This window comes from Anas acuta, chromosome 14 (assembly GCF_963932015.1).
Source record: "Anas acuta chromosome 14, bAnaAcu1.1, whole genome shotgun sequence".
In the NCBI taxonomy this organism is placed as follows: domain Eukaryota; kingdom Metazoa; phylum Chordata; class Aves; order Anseriformes; family Anatidae; genus Anas; species Anas acuta.
The window spans coordinates 8,678,042-8,697,259 of NC_088992.1; the positions used below are offsets into that span (position 1 = coordinate 8,678,042).

Genomic DNA, 19,218 nt, shown 5'->3' on the forward strand with positions numbered 1-19,218 from the left:
TATTATAGGATTCTTCTTAAACTTAGTTCCCTATAATCTGCCATGCAAAGGTCCCAGAGGAACAAGCCTAAGAGCTCCAAGAGGCTCCTGAAGAGCTCTGAGTGTTATGTTTATGTCTCAAACACAAGTTTACAAATTGTCCTGAAGAGCTGAACACTTCAACACATCTCAAAAATCACAGCAGTTATGTACTCGAGGAAGAGATTTTGAGAGGAACAGTAAGGACAATAAATGTACAGAACAGTTTTTAAACAGCAAGTCAGCAAGCAAGAGCCCTCCAGCCCATGAAGAGCAGACCTGTTGCCTCTCCCAATTTTACAGAAAAGATAAGAACTGTTCACTCTTTTCTTTCCCCAATACAAGAACTGGGGTGCACTGAATGAGGCTACATGGATTCAAACAACCAAAGTGTTGTTTTCATTATACAAACCAAGCTGAGCTGTGGAACTACTTGTGTAGGATCTTTTAAACAACACAAGCACATGTGGGTTCACAGGCAGACAGCAACAACTGATGGAAGAGAAGTCTTTTGAGGATTACTGAGCAGTTATTAACCATACTCCGCTAACGCAGCTTTACTTCTGAAGCCAGATGCAGGATTGGCAGAGTACTAGAAAGTGTCCCATTAGTCAAGTGACGGGTGGGTGTCTTTCCAGGCACTCTTTGTGACCACTGCTGGAAACAGGATCCAGGGCTAGATCAGTATTTGGGCTGACTCAGTGCAGCCACTCCGGTGTTCTTGTCAAAATCCGACACTGCTATAAAGCACACTCCAACTGCTCTCACCTGAATTCCAGCTACACTATTTTAAGTCATCAGTACACTCAAAGGACACAGGTGCAGAAATCGCTCACTTTCATGGAAGAGCACATCTTTTCCATTTTGGTGAGCAGCCAGCACTACGGTTGCTGTTGTGGTTGAACTGGGAATTTTCATGAACTGTCATGACCTGGTACTTCAGCTCCCTCCTGAGGAGGGAGAGGCTGTCAGTGGTACTACTCGAGTTCATGTTTTTAAGGTGACTTTTTTCCTACTGTGACAAACACAAAGACCATTTTCACAGTTTTTCTGTGCTTTTGCAATTACAGAAAGAACTTCAGAGATCAACTTGCACTTATTCACTCATGGAACAAGCTAATACAAGTCTACAAGGCAAGCTTCTTGTTTTGGCATAAATAAGATTAGTCTAATGATTTTGGCACAGGAATAAACTTAGCTACTAGGAAAAGGATAGCTTGCCTCACCTCTGCTAACTGCTAAACGCAGTACTGTGTTGCAGTAAAATTTAAATTGCAGCAGAGATGAACAAGAGGAACAAACTTCAGACACCATTAGTTCAGCTGACAATCAGATAACACAGTTGGTGCTTCTACATAATGCAGTATGACAATGTAAGCAATTTTAACAGTACAGGCAGTAAGATCTCCGGCTTTTCTCCTTAATGACAATGAATTTTGAGAGCTTAACACTATGACACCATATATGCACGCACAAAGGCAGGCAAAAATTAAGCAGCTGGAAAGCCTGATTGGAAAAATGTAGTAATGAGTAAGTGACTCAAGCAAGTTGCTACCCAAACAGCAGAACTAATGATGTATGGCCTCTAAAGGACATGTCCTGTTACCTGCGTGTTCAGACACCATCCTTTTCTCCCCATCCCAGTATTACACAATGTAATTTGCCTCACCCACCTTCTCCTGCAATATACCCAGTTCCTCTCTGCCCTACATGCCCCCTCCCTTTTGTATGCGGTAATGTCTAGTTAGACAGGAGTCAGCACAGGCACGTACAGCCCGGCCAGAATCCCTCAAATGCTGCCTTCTCTCAGTGACAGCACAAACACAGGCTTCTCTCCCCATAGCCAGTTTTTACAAGGCTTTTAGGAAATTGTATTTTTAAGAGATTTATACCTCTGCCAGATTAACCACTGGGCTCGGAAGTTACTTTAGGGGTTGGTTACTTCAGCTGACTGGATGAACTCGAGAACACGTCCCACAACAGAATGAAGAAGCAAGACATGCAGGGCTCAGAAAATAACATAATCATGAATAAGGTACTGAACTAAATAACTTCAGCTGAGGTATCTCAGACTTAAAAACGATTTGTAAACTGAAAACAAACTTCTGGACCAAAGCTCTAATTACGGCTATTCCCTCATCAAAGAAATGTTTTGCTTTCTTTGGGAACTCCCCACAGTTGAACTAATGCTGCCTGAATGGAATCTGTGCCTCTGAAGCTTAACAGGGTTTGCACACATGGTTGCTGAGATAAGGACAGGTATTTGCCTGGCACACAAATTCAATAAAAGCTGATCTACCTATTTAGTCTCTAAAAGAGCACACATTTCAGAGCATAGTCAACTATTTGCAGACTAGTAAGTTACCTTGTCAAGAAGAGGAAGAGAAGCCTCTCTCTCGAGGCAGGCTGGTCCCGTGTACTGAAATAGGAATAGATCTGAAGAGCGAACAAGACGAGCCAAAACACCATGAACAGAACTGGGACCACCAGCTGGTTCCACAAAGACATTCCCAGAGCCAGGAGACCATATACTTCCACCACCTGGAAAAGACAAACAAAAACGCAGTTTGTTATTAGTTCATGTCATCCGTGATTTGATAACAAAAGGATGTTCATCAATAAACCACAACAAAGGTAGGGGTAATTCACACGGCATCAGCCATCCCAAGGGAGAAAAGGCGGTACACCCAAACTACGGTCTGACAAAGGGAAAGCCCGGACTCAGCAGTGACGTGCTACCATCTGATCAACTGTTTTACTTGAAGTAAGAAGTACCTGACTGTGCACTGAACGACCAGAACAGCTGAATGTCCCTTCCTGTGAATTATTGGCTCAGAGCTGCTGACTGCAGCCCTCTCACAGTGAGAAGAACAAGGATGCATGCCTCCAGTCCACATACAACCCACTCAGACCTTTTGCACAGCTCAAGTCACAGCAATGTTGTCTTCTCTATTGCTGCTGCCAACTCACCACACATGATAGATAATGAAACGAGCCACACCACTTCAGCATAGAAAATCTGCTTTGCTGATCTGTTTTAAAGGAAAACATAAAACGTCTGAGGTATTTAGTGTTAAGTGCCTCAGAATGAACACGTACCAAACTCCTGACTGCTCCCAATCAACCAAGGGTTTTGAAGTTCACAGCTAAAAGCTATTTCAAAAGACTTTGAAGCTCAATTACATTTTTTGTATCACAAAGACTAAGCTACAATGCAGTGATTTTCAAGAAGCTGGAGCTTCATATAGCTGGACTTAATATAAAATGTCAAAAGGAAATCACTCAGCTACTATTTTTTTTTATTATCTCCTTCCCACAACAATGTAAAATTTGCAATAGCTAGCAAATGTATGAAACAAATCTGTATTTCAACAAAAGGTTAAAGAGTTGTCTACTTAGTCTTTCATGACCAGCATGAGGGATATTAACGTTCACGGGACCTGCTGCATCATCTGCTGTGGCTGATGGACAAGCAGCATGCTGCTGGCAGGGATACAGTGCCAGGCTCCCGCTTTTAGCTTTGCGCAGACTTGTCAAGGAACTGTGTTTGCCCTCAGGAGACTCCCTCGGCCTCTCCCTTGGCCTGGGACCAATCCAAGCAATCCCACGCAGCTCCTGGCACAGCACTCCATCACATCAGAGACAGGTCAGCTATGCTCATAATGTAGGTTCATAACCATGAGGTATTTCTGGCATCTTCTGCAAGTAGGCAGCCAAGCTTCTAGACCTGCTTTTAAATTATACCATCAGCTACAATTTGAAATACACACGCATGCAAAAAGCTGCTTTGGCCCACCTGTTAGGGCCATCTCCCCCGTGGTGCTCCATTCAAGAAACACTCCTGGTGCTTAACATCCTAATGTTCAGTAAGTTTTGCCACTGATATCAAAACAGCAATCAATTCCAGCCTGCAACGGTAGTGAACTCACCTACACATCACTGAAGACTAACCACCATGCAAAGTTACAGCAGTGGGATCACAGAGGAGAACATTCAAGACAAAACAAGACAATATCTTTCTTTGGAATAAACACACTTAGCTTCATTTGTAATCCCCTGCAGTCAGTTATACAAACACACACTGAGCCAACATTTTTTTTTCAGCTGTGTTTCAAGACCATAAGCAAAGAGCAATAAGCTCTTTTAAAACAAAACGTTTGTTATCCCATTTCACCAATGCATAACGAAAAACACTTGTACACAACTTTTCATTCCAATACACTCCCTACAATATGCACTCAAAAAGCATCATACGACTAATCAGTCTATTATAAATCCAGTGGCATTTTACAAAGCCTGTCATTTTCTATGTATTTACAGAGAAGAAAAAAAATGTATGCCCTCTGCATAAACAACTGGGAGAAAGAGTATTATCAGCATCCAAAGGCCATGCACAAGGAATATTTCTTCCTCACGATTACAATCATGTAAGAGTGCCCAGCAAGATTTAAAATACCAGAAGAGGAGAAAAAAAAAAAGGAAAATAAAATCAGAGACAAGTGATCCTAGAGATGAGAAAGCTTGTATAGGAACAGTACTTAGAATACAATTCTGACCCCAAGAAAAAGAGAAACCATTCTCTCCCAAAATGTATTTGCAACTAAGTGTTCTAAAGTGTCTAATAGAAAACACATACATGACTCAAATCCACATCATATTTTAATTTGACTTCAAGAAGCCAAACTGTGTGTGTCCATGCAAATGGAAAGTTGAAGTGTTGGTTTTACCCCGTTGTGAGCCTTCAAACTCTATAGAAGAGGAGGAGCATTTATTTTACACCACGTTAGTGAGCGCTCTCTCTTTTAATGGAAATGGTAAGCATTATTTTTATATTCTCCCTGAAAAACATGGATATTGAAGCTTTGCCAGTCAGCTCCTGAATTTGTTCTTATCAGCAAATCTACAAGCTGGTTATGGGCAAGATCAGACCATGTTAGGTACTGTACAAGCACAGAAGGATAATCTTGCTCCAAAGACCAATTACACGCAAAATAAATAACTACACAATAATGATCAACATGACAGGCTGAGGCCTTGGCACTCCAGACACATACTGCTGCCAAGTTTTTGTTTGTGTATGACAGATATGACAGCAACGAAGAGCTTTAAAGAAGGCTTTGAAAGAGCTTAGCAAGTTAGTTTTCAGGCTGCTTCTGGAATGAAGAAGCAAGTCAGAAAACCAAAGACTTGGTCTGAAAAAAAATCAGCAGCTGGTGAGAGGAGAACTAGCGGGTCGGTCAAAATCCAGTACACATCAATCTTTTATACTGAGACAAAGACATGGAAGAAGACATTATCTGTATAAAAATAATATACGTGTACATGATGTTTCTCTAACATTAACAAAGAGTCTTTTCAAACAAATATACATTAAATGTCAAAGTGTTAACAAAATCGACGTGTGTCAGATCAGTTTTCTCTGTTTCTGGTAACTCAAAGATCCTAGCAATGCTGCTGTTCTAAACCAAATCACCTTTCACATCACAGCCCCAGCCACAGTCAAGATCAGCTTCGCTGTTCCTCCCAATTTAACACTACAATTACAAATGCTTTTTATACAAAACGTATTTCTTAAAATGAACAGCTAATGTAATTAATGCACAGGTAGTACCTTGCTCATTTAATGAGGCACTAGATAAATTCCATTCTACCAAAATCCTGTCTTTTAGCCTGGATTTCAAGGACTAAATGAAATCCAAGCAAAGTGGACATGCTCAGCTAGCCAGGAGCATAATTCAGCATAATGACTTATGCGGAATGCCTGAACTGCTCACCCATACAAATTGTAAGCTAACATAAATTAAGGAAAGTGGATGCTATGGATAGGAACACGTTTGTTTTTCTAAGAAGACATGAGTTAACACACAAAAATATATGCACAAGAAATAGTCAAACTACTTATTTTATTACTACTTTCCTGCAAAAACATTCAGGCCAAGGACAATAAAATTGTTCTATGTTACCTGGACAAGCTCTCTGTATGCAGACTTTGCCAAGTTATAGGGCACCAGAAGGTTTGATGCCAGAAAGTAGAGAACTTCCAAACCAGTGAAAATCATGGCAAATTTGTTGATGATGACGATGGTTTCCAACGGGACGAGGCAGAGCCGTGCCAGCAGAGGGAGCATGTGAGCGGAGAAGAGCCAGATCTGTTTTGTTTTCATGACGCAGGAGCAGAGCGTACATACCACCAGCTGACCTGAAAACGAGACAGAGTCTTTTATAATCAAGCTGATTATCCCCTTCAGGAAAAACGTATTTTAATTCGTTATCTTTCCCTAACACAGTTATCAACATCCAGCATATTATGACAGCTCTAACTAGGACGTATCTGTTATGAAACCGGGCTCCTCTGTGTCTTCTGCTGGGTCATAAAACTTACAATTTTCAAACTATGCGAAGTGTATGCCTTCACTACACAGATTAGTGAGATGTTAGCCCAAAACACGCAGAATCATACCCAGATTAATACCAAGTCCCAGGAATAAATCATGCAGGGGATGATGACTTGACAAGTCACCCCTCTTTTTTTTTCCCCATAACATATTCCCTACCTAAATCCCACCAGTATCTTTGTGCACAGCAGAGGCTTTTCTGAAGCCCAGCTATATGACTGCTTCATTCTGATCTATGCAAAAAAAAATAATCAGAGGTCCCAAATGGCTTTTGGAACAACAATATTTATACTGTCAAGAGGAATTACAGGCCAAGAACACTAACAGGAGACAGCCAGGTCAGCAGCTGAGACTTCAATAATTTCATAATGCCCTGGGGCAGTTGCTCAAAATTATCACTGAAGCTTGCAAGTGACAGATAATTAACAACTAAATTCTCTTTAACAGTTGGTGGGGGCACAAGAATGTCTTTCTCACACACACAGAGATTTGGAGGATGATATTTCTAGAGCAGACCCCTCCTGTATAACTGCTCCCATTACAGTCACTGGAACCTGCACCCTGTGTCTCAGAGGAAGCAGACTGGAGCCAAATTTACATTGTCTGGGTAAGAACAACTCTCACTCATCATTTTGCAATAAGAGAATTTAAAAGCAGAACCTTGTGAACTCACAGGTGTTGAACATCTGGAAGCCACACTACATGGTACCAACCCCAAGTGCTTATGGGCTGCTTTGGAGCCCCCCCCAATCTGTGTGTTTCACAGCTCTTGGTGGAAGCAGGAGCCAGCCTTAGCAAAGCACAGCATAACAAAGCCAAGGCCAGAACATCTCTAGGCCTCAGCTAACTGCATGTGCTCACATAACCTTATGGACCTTGTAAGCCCTTCTGGATGCCCTGGGGAGGGAAGTTGGGAGAGAAGAAATAGTAGAACCAGCGTTTCTCTCATCCTGCCCAACTTCCCCACCCAGGAAAGGCCTTCTGCTTTCAAAATAACTGGAGCCAAACTGAAAGCAAACCTCTACACTCTACCACTTAAACATCCAAAGGTCTTCCTCCTTCACACTGTCCTCTTTCAAGTTTAAATCCTACCCTTAATTTGCTAGGTGTAGTTTTGAATTACCTTGAGTCTTTTCGGAACAAGCACGCTTGCTTTCAGCAAGATATATTACCAGTATTTTGGATCACGAGCCTCTGAGAAAGTTACTCTACTCATCATTCAACAGACTCCATCTCTGAAGCACCTTCTCTGCTCCTTTGCTCTCTGCCCACACGTAGGTTGCTACAACCCCAGTTAAGACACCACCAGCACGCTGCTGTGCCGTAACGTTTAGGGCCTGGCACAGTCGGCCTGCGAGGATTTCTGCATCTCATGGTAACTAAGGCAACCCAGCTTCACACACAAAGGGATACCAACACCAGCTTCTGATATGTTCTTCAGGATTTAGTAAGTGTCGTCATCTGAAATGAAATGCTGCAACCCACCACAATTAACAACCCGGTGTTCCCTGGGACAACTGTGGGGTTCTCCAGTCATGAAATCTGGTTCCAGCCTCACCTCATGAAACAGCAACCCCGGCTTTCCTCCAGGCGTGATGTGCTGAGGGTGCTGGTCATGCCTGCTAAGCTCTCTCTGCTTTCCACCTCTTCAGCCTAAACGCTGCTTGGAAATCACTTGTCAGGGGAAAGAGATCTGCGCACCATCACGCGAAACACACAAAGCACTTGATCCTGAGGCCTTGAGCTCCCTCCTGAAGTCTGCACCTTGCTGATTCTCAGCCCCTTCAGGAAGGGCTCAAACAGATTAACGGAGCTTTTAGTGACAGATACTTCCCATTTTTAACGGGGTAGCAGCACCTTCCTTCAGGACAACCCCTCTGTGCCACACATCATAGCTTATCTCCAAGTAGGGCTGTACACAGTGAGAGATCGCATACATGGCTGCAGTTCCAGTCAAGAAATTACCTTGTAACTCATACCACCTCACCAAGAAACTTAAACCCTCCTCAAGCTACCTGCTGAGACTAGAAAATCCAACTGAACAGTTGCACTCTGGAAACTGCGATGGACTGAAGCCTGCCAGACAGAGCTAATGAGTCCAACATCTGGAACCCTCCTGCAGGACACCAGGCTCCTCTGCTAGGGAATGAAGCAATAAGGAAGAAATCTATTGCCTTAAGTTCCTGCCTGTTCTTTTCCCTTCCCCAAACCTCCACAAATGCATTAAACCCTGCTGACAGCCAGCCAAAGCCTCTCAGCTAGTAAGCTAATGGAAAATGTGCGGTAAGCCAGCCGATGTGGTAGAGTCACTCCCACTTTTAGTAGGGAGCTCTTTACTTCACTCCCCGTTTTAAAAAGCTGATGTTACCAAATTCCCTGGTTACCACATTAACTGCCTGACAAAAAGCAGGATGTCTCCAAGTTAATATATGCTCCCACTACTGTGCACCAAGAACTAAGAACAAAAAATCTTCAGGGTAGCATCACTTCGAAACCACGCAGCTTTGTAACATAACAGCTGATGTTCTCACAAGGTGGAACACTCATCCAAGAGGCAGTCTTCTCAGCTGTTTATTTCTTCCATCCAGCATGATGAGCAACTTCAGAGCATGTTAATAACCCTAGTTAATAGTTATCGGACTGAATTAGATCTGGGGGAAGAACTGACCGAGAGCACCCATCCAAAAAGCACTAATGAATATAACCATTATTAAAGGTTAAATGTAAAGACCCAAGTGGCATACTGTACTTCACCCTTTTAATTCTGACCGCAGCGTTTAGGTAACAGATCAGTACCATGATTATTTCCCCATGCACTTGCCTCAGTGCCTTTGTCAACAATGCTACACAATAATGCTCTGGCAGAGCACGTAAGAAAAATATGGAGCAAAGCACCCATATGTATTAATTTTGCTGCAAAGATGACAGTTCAGTGCAGTACACTCCTGAGACATGGCAGACTGCACTGGAAAAACACTTTTACAAATTTGTTACACACTGAGGTATTTCATATTTACACGCAACACTGTCAAGCCTCAAAGCCCACTGACATAGGACTTCCCCAAAGAAGACCATTTACCATCAAGACTAAAATTAGGCTTTCAAGTTGACTTCAAAAGAACAGGGAAAATTAATAACGAGGATATTAAGTATGTTAACATACACATACTTACTAGTATAGTCAAGCACCTATTTCTGAAGAACAATTTTAATAAGCAGACACTTCATTCTGCCCCCCAGTACAACCCAGAACTGAACTGGACAAACACAGTTGTGTCGTCTTCTTCTAGCTCACAGATAATCCACATGAAACCTGAATGATGCACTCCGCAATACTGATGGGCTATGACTCCTGGTTTAGTTTCTGCATAAATGTTACGTACTGGCATAACACCTCCTGACCTCTTCCTGCCCGGTCCTGCCTGCTGCTTTGTGAAGCTCTCTGAGGGTTCTGCTTCAGCACAGGACCCTGCACCACACCTGAGAGAGATTCAAAGAACTACTTACAAACATTTTCTCGCTGAAACATACTAAAGGCTTTTGCTGTACTTTGGTGTCATTCCACAAGACAGAAAAATTTAGCATACCTAGAAATTCAGAAGAGAGAAGAAGTGATCCCTAAATATTTCCGTTTCTGGGAAAACACCGATGTTATCTTTATATAAAAGTATTAAAAGCAACAACAAATCCCAAATTTAAAAGTGGGGATGCTGGCAGGCAGGGAATATGTATATTCTGCTAGACCTAACATACTGGAAAGAAGTAAGCTCATTTAAATCTCTCAGTAGCAGTTGTGAGCAAACAGGAAGCAGCTGAGTTTTGTCAACAGTCCACAGCTCACTAAATCTGTCAATAATCTGATGAAAACCATAGACCTTAGTGAAAGGAATTAGGGACGGTTTTTCTTCTGACTTTGTCTTTGGCTTATTTTTAAAATACACACGGTGTGCGTGCATTTCAATATCCTCTCTGCAGAGCATATGGTACGGCGTAGCAACCTTAACACTGAATTTATTCTCTTCCAAAATTCATTTGGAGGGGAGGGTAAGCGAAAAGAGTAGAAAGTCCAATTCTTCAGGACTTTACCTAAACATCTCAAAGAAGAAGTAATCTCTGCCTTTCATAAAACACAATTTAAATGTAGTTTTGGGCTGTTACTCCTTAATGCTTTCATTAGAAACAGCCCCGGAAGTTGATTTAAAAATAAACAGAAGTAGCCTGGGGGCCTATACGCACATCCACAAATCTATTGCACCTGTGTTGTTTTTTTTAAGAGCACGAAAACACTTATCTATAAAGACAGTAAAGAATAAATGCCTCTACAACACTTCCAAAGATAAAAATACTATTGATATTTTTACAGGACTTTACAGGAGTTTTCCAGACAGACAATGCAATCATTCTGAACCAGACTGCAAGTCTGCGAAGAACACGGAGGCAGAATGTTGCACTTAGGAAGCATAATTCTAGAAATAGTAAACACAGAAGTACAAAACAATCGCAATACTATTCTTTTGAAAGAAATTATATGCTCTCAGGAAGTGTCCTGCCACTACAAACTGAAGTGACTGCTTACATGAAACCCTTGGATCTTTTTCCTTTCATTCCTTATGCCTTGATAGTATCATAGGGGTAGACAGGGATACAGAGGAAAAAAAAAAATATTTTAAAAATGTGCCCACTTGGGTAAACTAACTCCTTTAAGAACTTCTGGCTGTGAAGCTTTCACCCAAACTCCTGCGCATGAATCTGAAGTGCTTCTATAGTAAGATATACACAATCTCTTTTATCTCTTTTTCCTACTCTATCAATTTATAACACATTTCTAACTTCAGATCCACAGTTAGGAAGGACACAGCACAGACAAGCAGGAATTTCAACAAACTGCACCTTTACAACAGTGTAATGGGTTGATTAGGAAACCCATATGAATCTGAAACACTGAAGTCTAACGCTAAATTTTAAAAATACCAAATCTAGAGAATACTTCCAAAACTGTAAGTAAGGGAGTATTGGTAAATCAGTGGCACATACAGAGCCAAGCAGGACACATCTAGCCTTCCATACCTCCTGCATCTTAATGAGGATCACAGCTACTAAAAGTGACAGAGAAATCTGAAACCAAGAGGTGGAACATGCACAGGTTTCAATGAAGAGAATTAGGCAGAGCTCTCCCCTGCATCACAAATATCTAAAACACTTACCTACTAAAGCAGTCATGAAACGATTCATTGAGAGAGGCTCCAAGTACATTGGCCCTTCATACCCTGATTCCAATTCACTTCTCACGTAATCCCTAAAAAAAATAAAACCACAAAATATTAAGATCCTCCTGACGAGACAAGAAGCAATTCACTCATTCCACACACATGTAACCTCAGTGTATGTTACAGTCAATTAAGTAAATTACGAAAAGCAATATTAGCACTACTGTTACGGCAGCCTCAGCGATCAAAGGATCTAACCGAAGCATGACTTTAGTGAGAGACGTATTATCTGTAATTAGACTCACTGTCACAGCTGTAAAAGTCCTTTGGGACACCCAAGCTGCTCTTCAGAAGGTGGCCTGAAACTGCTTATTGACAAAGCCTCTTAAGCACCATTCCATTTTTAAGTTCCCTTCTTAAGTGGTTCTTCTTCCTAATCTTAATTTCTTTTCCCACCAGCTTCATGTGAAAAGGTCTTCCAATGTAATGGTCATGGTGTTTTGCACCAATCTCTTTGCACTGTAAAATAGCTATGAAGGCAAAGTGACAATCACGGAAGACCAGGGACAGGGCTGCTTCATAATCCTCTTATCCAATAAGATCTCAAAAATTTAGCTGTATCCTGGAGAAACCAGGGGGACCAACTGGATGCCCTCAAAACAAGGGACCACAAGTGGTAGACGAAGTCTGAAAATCTGACTGGACAGCTGTAACTTCTCTCAGAAAAGGTGGGCTAGGAGGGGGGGCTCAGGCAATCAAAGAAACAAGTAAGAACCATGGGAGAGCAAGCATTTTGCCTGCTGTTGGTGATCATCTATCACCTCCACCTTCGAGCAGGCTAACCTGTGTAACAGCAATGCGAGTCAAACATGAACTTCACACAAAGAGCAAACATTTTGCACTTTCAGAAGATAATCCTGGAACAGCAGGGCAGTAATTCTCCAGTGGCTTGTTAATCCCCTGCCATGAGACAGCAGGCGATCCTCGTGACCCTTCGGATCCGCATCTTCAGCCCCTTTTTCTGCCTCATCTTGAGACCCTCTGATGCCCACTGCATGGCTGCTGCTGTACCCTCGTTGTGACACTGCCAACTCCACCATCAGCAGCACCACAGCCCCTGCTCCACGTCCACGTCCAGCTGCAGCACGTCCCGGGAATGCCAGGCACACACACTCAGCTGACCCCGCGCAGAGCTAGCAGAGTCTGTTTGCTCGAGGGGCACGGCACGACAGTATTACGTATTTATTTACATCAGTCAGGCAAGCCACACCTGCTGCAAGCAGATGCAGGCAAAGCAAGCAAGCAAGACTGGAAACCACAACGTATGAATTTATATTTCGAGTGAAGAAAAACATGCAATGCAATGCTACTGGAAGCATTCGCTTTTCCCCAGAAACGTGGAAAAATACTCTGGTTCTAGCACCATCTCGCTACTCCAAGCTAAGGTATTCGCATTTTCATTTGCAAAAACTCTCTGGAATTCAAGACATAAATCTCAAAGTACTAAAACAAACACTTCAAAGCCTGTTCTTCATAGCTGACAACGCTGCCTACTCACAGCAGCTTTTCAAGTGTCATAGTATATGCGAGGTATGTCGACATGGGCTCTTTAGACTGTAACCTACAATTAAAAACACATGGAGATGGAAAAGGCAGCTGAGATGACTGATTCCGCATAGAACATCTCCCCTTGTTATCAAGCCACAGATTAGCACAAGTTTTTTTTTTTTTTGTTTTTTTTTCAACCTTCAAACACGCACAAGGATGTAATCTTTGGGGCCAAGTTGTGTATTTTTGTTTATGCGAACCTGCAGAAAACACTTTCTGACAGCATTTGCAGAGCAGACAGGATAATCCATCAGAGTTAGAAAGAGGGGGAAAAAAAGCACCACCGCAGATTTCCTCAGAATTTGCAACATGCTGAAGATGGCTTTTTGTATTAGAGATATCATGCTCCATCCTCAAATTGAAGGTGAAAATGCTGGCTATTTCTAAACTGCTAGAAGGAAAGCAGTGAAGACATCAAGCTTTTTCTACATCTGTCAGGAAACAGGTTACAAAATCATCCAGAATACCAACTGTAGCGAGAAAACCTTGCACAACTTAGCCAAGACGTACCACCAAAGCTGCACGTATAGTTGGTTCATTTACAGCAGGAACGTGTCTGGAGATGACCCAAATCCTCCCAAGCTACATTTCTTGCCCTTGTCTGATTCAGTCATCTGCACCGAGGACTACACTTGGCTTCACTCTTTAAGTACCTTTCTTTAATTGAGAGTTTAAGGCCTGCCAGCTTAGAGCAGCAATGCTTTAAGGTCCCCTAAATTTTTTAAGCAGTATTTGTAGATGATGTCTAAATAAGAAAAGTAAAAGCAATGATTCTCTTATTACGAGTACAAACACAAGGATCTTTTGGCACAGACACCAATCAGAAGATGCCTAGAACAGCTGCAGTGCCATACAAGATGCTGAGAAGAGCAAGTGCACGCACTCAATTTTGATCAATTAAAACTGTATTAAGCTGCAGCTTTTACATCGGGGAATTGTTCACTTTACTGCAGCAATGTAAGAAAACAAGAATGCTAAAATCATTATTTACTAGTTAATGAAATGACTGAAAGTACGTTATTACTTTAGAAAATTAGGGCATAAGAATAAAGCTGAGATCAGATCGCCTGCTGTTTATTCTGTGGATGCACTCCCAGCCTCATTTAATCGAACTGCTGGACTGTTAACATATAATCACGGCCAGCCACGACTAGCATTGCTCTGAAAAGGTAAAGAGATACAGTGCTTCACACATGACCCCTTTTTTGTTATTGGAAGCACAGCAAGGTCTGCTGTTATTAAAGATATGCTTTGTAATCGACAGACATAAGGAACAGTGGTTATCTGACCCAAGTCATATTGCCGACATTTACTGTGGCTGATTAATCTCTGCTGTTAACATCAAACACATACAGCCATAGGTATTGAAAGTCTACAGATATCTTTAAAATTAAAAACATCTTTTAAGATTATCCATAAGTAACGATTCGGTCCCTTGCTCCCTGCCTTCTCCTCCTTCTCCCTCTCCCACTCCTCTCTCCTCTAATCTTCTCACCCCAAGCTCTACCAGGTTCAACATCTGGAACATAATCATAACAAAACAGCAAAACATGAAATAATCTAAGGATGCTTTTTTTTTTTTTTAAGCATCATTTCTTTTCTGCACAATAACTGCGTTTCTTTTCCCCAGTTTTACTGTTGCAACTGGGAAGAAGAAATGTGATCCCTTTAAGCAAGACATTCATGCAGCTACATAAAAGAAAAAAAACAACATACATTTTCCTTGTCAAGAGCGGCAGGATTTTATTTTTTAAAGCTGACTTCTCCTTTTTCCATAAACAGATGGTGAATTATCTCTACCCAAATTGCCAGGCTAACATGTCACACAAACGCAGCGCCGCCTTGGACTCTCCCAAGCGCTCATGAGCATTAGCTAATCAATCTGCACACATTAAGGTAAGTCCCAGTTTTGCAGATGAGGAAGCAAACGCTAAGAAGTTAAGTGATTGTCAAGGTCACACAGACCTGGAAGTCTGAAGTCAGAGCTTAACTATAAAATTCAGATCTTCTTATTCCTAGACGTGCAGCTGAACCACAAGCTATTTCTGGGTGGAAAAACAGCACTGAGAGCTGCAGTCTTTCAACAGCTCAGAATTTCCAGGACACTGCAGAGTCACAAGTGCCAGCTGATTTTGGTCTTGTTCTATAATTTGCATTAACCAAACTGGCCTCAATAAGGGATCTCTTCATCCGTCTTAAATAGCATCCCAACTGGTAGCCTACGAGCAGTGCACTGTGAGTTTTCTGTTCTAAGCAGGTTTTATTAGCAACAAAAAAAAAATCAGGAACAGTTTGCACACGTGATTTCTGTGTGTCTTACCATGATCAGTCTGCTAAATACAGACATCAGTTGGAATTGGATAGCCTCATCAGTAAGAGGTACAGCTCCAGCAGCAGAGTTCATCTGTGTCAGTTACACTTCACTATTTTCAGTATGAAAACTAATTGGATTCAAAAATTCTTTTGAAAAGCTAATTCAAGTGTCGCTCCCTGCATTATACAGAGGCTGGTGCTGAGATCCCCTTGAACAGTGCTTCCTTCCCAACCAAGTCAGTCTCATATCTAGGGAATGGGTAAGCTCGTTCTAAAGTGCTAGAAGCTGCATTTGCTATGCAAAATAGCTAGGGAATACTGCTGGACTATTTGAATCTCAGACATCTTTTAATTAAATATTTTTGTGCCAGTTGATGCAAGATTTAATTAAAGTCTTTATTAACACACTCCAGAAGTATCAAGTATAGAAAGCTTAGTAAGAACACTCCAAACAGTCCAAGCTGTAGTTATCCAACATGTTTCAATGAAGCCTGTAATTCTCAAAGTGATACCAGCTATAATTCACATTATGGAGAAAAACCACCAATAAAGAACTATTAAAATCAAATAACGTTATTCTTTAATGTATCAACTGAAACCCATACCATTTCCCTTTCTTTTGAAAGATTTAAAGATACAAAATGGCTTAAGGATCTCTAGCTATAAATATTCTGGACCAAACCCTGTATCTGATGGGCATCTGTTACCAGCTTTATTTTTATTTCAACACAAGCTCTTAAATAATGTTTAGGCTGCTTTTTCTAATAAGTAAGCCTTTAACTCTAAGAGAAACACCCACAAACTGTATCTATAAAAACTCAGGACTCCCCTGAGGATGATAAAAAAACCCTTTCCTTCCTACCCAGTAAATAAGAGGCCATAATTCCTCTCTTGCATCCTCATCCATTCAAGAAATCATTAACTGAAACTCTGACAGCCACGCCAGTGACATGTCAAGTCACCACAAAGCCTTCCTTAACACTCCCCAGAGCTGCAACGTACTGCATAAGAGATATTCCAGCAAATGCTTTGGAACAACGATTTTGATGCAAAAATAGCAAACCTATTACTTCACTTAAATCAATCAAAAGCACATTTTTAAATGTTTCCCATCAGCAGGCACCAAAATAAATCAGGCTCAAGTCCACATTTGCAAAACTTCCCATGTAAAGACATTAATGTGAGGGCACTCTCTTTGGTTCCAATTAAACATCTTGTCAGTGTGAAAGTTTACATTGGCTTTCAACGGATTTAGCTGGAGCCAAACAAAAGATGATCTACTTTGTCCTGCCTTTCTCACAGTTTTCTAGCCTCTTGCCTTATGTTTTAAATCCAAACACCTTTCTTTTTGTTATGACTGTAAAATATATTACACAAAGATGAATTTAGGAATAAATTCCACCATTACTTTACTTTTACCATCTCCCACAGCTATTTTCTCCCTCCTCCTAGGTGCCAGGAAATTGAAGGTAACGTCCTGTCTGCTTTGTAAAATGTGTTGAAAGCATGTAAACCGAGCCATTGAGTAAGTCAGATTACTACATCAGAGGCAATGTTTTGTCCTGTAGTGCTTTCTCTTCTCAGATTAATGGGCATTACACTCCACACAAAAGCAGCTCAAAACTCCTTTAAGTCAACAAAAAATACACCAGAACTACTTGACAGCACATTTAATTCCATGAACTTTTTCACGATAAACAGCATGATATATTTAGGTGTCTGGCATAGAAAAAAGTGCCTCCATAAAACCAGACCTAACCCACTTGCAGAAGATATTAACAAAACATCAGATTTTTAAATCCCAAGTGAAACGAACAAATGTAACCCATTTATTCCTACCTGGAAATCTGGTGCCCAGCATACAGCAGCAATGCGGTCAGAAAGTACAGGTAAAGCTGAACAAGGTGTTGCCTTGGTAAAGTGAGGAGCACAACACTTAAGATATAACCTGTAACAGAAAGCAGAGGTTGGCATTTCAAAAAAGTTCTCTTGAAATATGAACTAGCATTCAGATCTCTTTAATTGCCTTTGTTTTCATTTGATTTTAAAACTTAGGTACCTGTATTTTCCTCTTACCAAAACAGCACACAAAAAAAAAAAGCCTTTTTTTTTTTTTTTTGTCATGAACAGAAATAGCTCTACCAGCTTCTACAAAATTACATCTAGATACCAAGCACTGGACTTGACCTCCAGTATTTGAAGAAGACAATTATTTTAACCTATGTAACTAGGGAAAAAGGCCTAGGTGTCTCCGTTGCTACTGAAAATAAGCTTCCTTGTAACAGGATTTTTAAAAAAAAAGCCTACCCACCTAACAAACCCGGTCATGTGATGTTAAAAATATTTTTATTATTATTTTTTAAGCAAAGGACACACAGAACACTTATCCATGCTGATTATCATTACATATTTTCATTCTTCCACTGCAGCTTCATGCCCTAAAGACACTTTGCATGCCCATAACTTGAGGTAGACACAGGCTCTTCTCCACAGCAGTAACATCCGAGCACATTTTAAAGCACATTGAAGCCATGAGGATGCTGCAAATCAAGGCACCTTGGCACAACCTATGGCTCATGGGCACTGACACCAGCAGTTCCCTCGCTGCCTGAGAGCATTTAGCAAGATTGTAGAAAAAGACCCAATGCAGATACCGGGCTAGTCTTCAAAAACACAGCCTGGCTGCTCAGCAGCTTTTACAACACACAGAACAATGATCCTTTCTTTCCTACGTGCTCTCATTAGGATACTTTATTAACGCGGTGCTTTGAAGTCCACTTCACAACTGGGCAGTGATGCCCATCCTCTCCAGACTCGGCAGGTCAGAGACCCGTTGCATGGTGCCCTTACTGATCTTTATTTCCGAGCTCACCACCACAATGCAGTGCACTCATGCTCTTTTCTGAAGGTCAACTGAAGTGCCTGGCACTGAAATCCATTTAGAAAAAAAAAAAAAAAAAGCAATGGCTAGCAACTTCCCTGCAGCTAAGAACAAAACACCAAAGGACTTGGACTGTCACTTAAAGCTGTGCTATACACATTGAACTTCAAGTATCATCCATCCATTCAGCAACTCTGGGCGCAGCCTTCTTAACCGAGTTAATTTGTACTTTGAACTTTTTTAAAACATTTAAGAAATAATGCGACTCTAGATTAAGCACTCAACCATGGGACAAACAGCTACCATAAAACAACTAAGGAACACAATAGGTTCCCATATTTGATAAAGATATGATTTCAAAGTCAGTATTTATGCAGAAGTATTTCAAGGTTACTTAATATTTCCCACCTTCAATAAACAATCTCTAAAATCCTGTGAAGTTAGGTCTACAAGAAGGTCACTTGCAACATGCTCCCAGAGAAGGCATCAGACCCACAGGATGCCAAGCAAAGTTTGATTCAGATATGATAGATTATGATACATATGACTGATGATAGACAAAAAACATTTGCACTCCTTCTTTCCAAAAGCTACAGTAAGTGATAGTTTCTTTGATTAAAAAGAAGTATCACTGAAGTCACCACTACTAGTTTTTGCACAGCATCTAAACCATTTTTATTTTGATCTTTCTAAAGGGACCTGAAACCTAGCACAAGTTTCTTTCTATCGCTTGTTTTACACAGAATAACATACTTCTGGTTAATTCAATAGAGCCAATGCTCCTATCTTAAGATTT

At 41.1% G+C, this 19,218-nt stretch overlaps 1 protein-coding gene across 2 annotated transcripts in view; it reads right to left on the reverse strand.

The window, feature by feature from the left end:
• The window catches only part of RNF145 (ring finger protein 145), a 44,507-nt gene that overhangs the window by 8,996 nt on the left and 16,293 nt on the right, over positions 1–19,218 (reverse strand). For both annotated transcript variants that reach the window (XM_068697986.1, XM_068697987.1), the window contains exons 3-6: positions 17,381–17,489; positions 11,618–11,709; positions 5,982–6,217; positions 2,384–2,559 (exon numbers count right to left, since the gene is read on the reverse strand). In XM_068697986.1, coding sequence (XP_068554087.1) covers positions 2,384–2,559; positions 5,982–6,217; positions 11,618–11,709; positions 17,381–17,489 — 613 coding nt within the window. The remainder of the gene's footprint in view (positions 1–2,383; positions 2,560–5,981; positions 6,218–11,617; positions 11,710–17,380; positions 17,490–19,218) is intronic.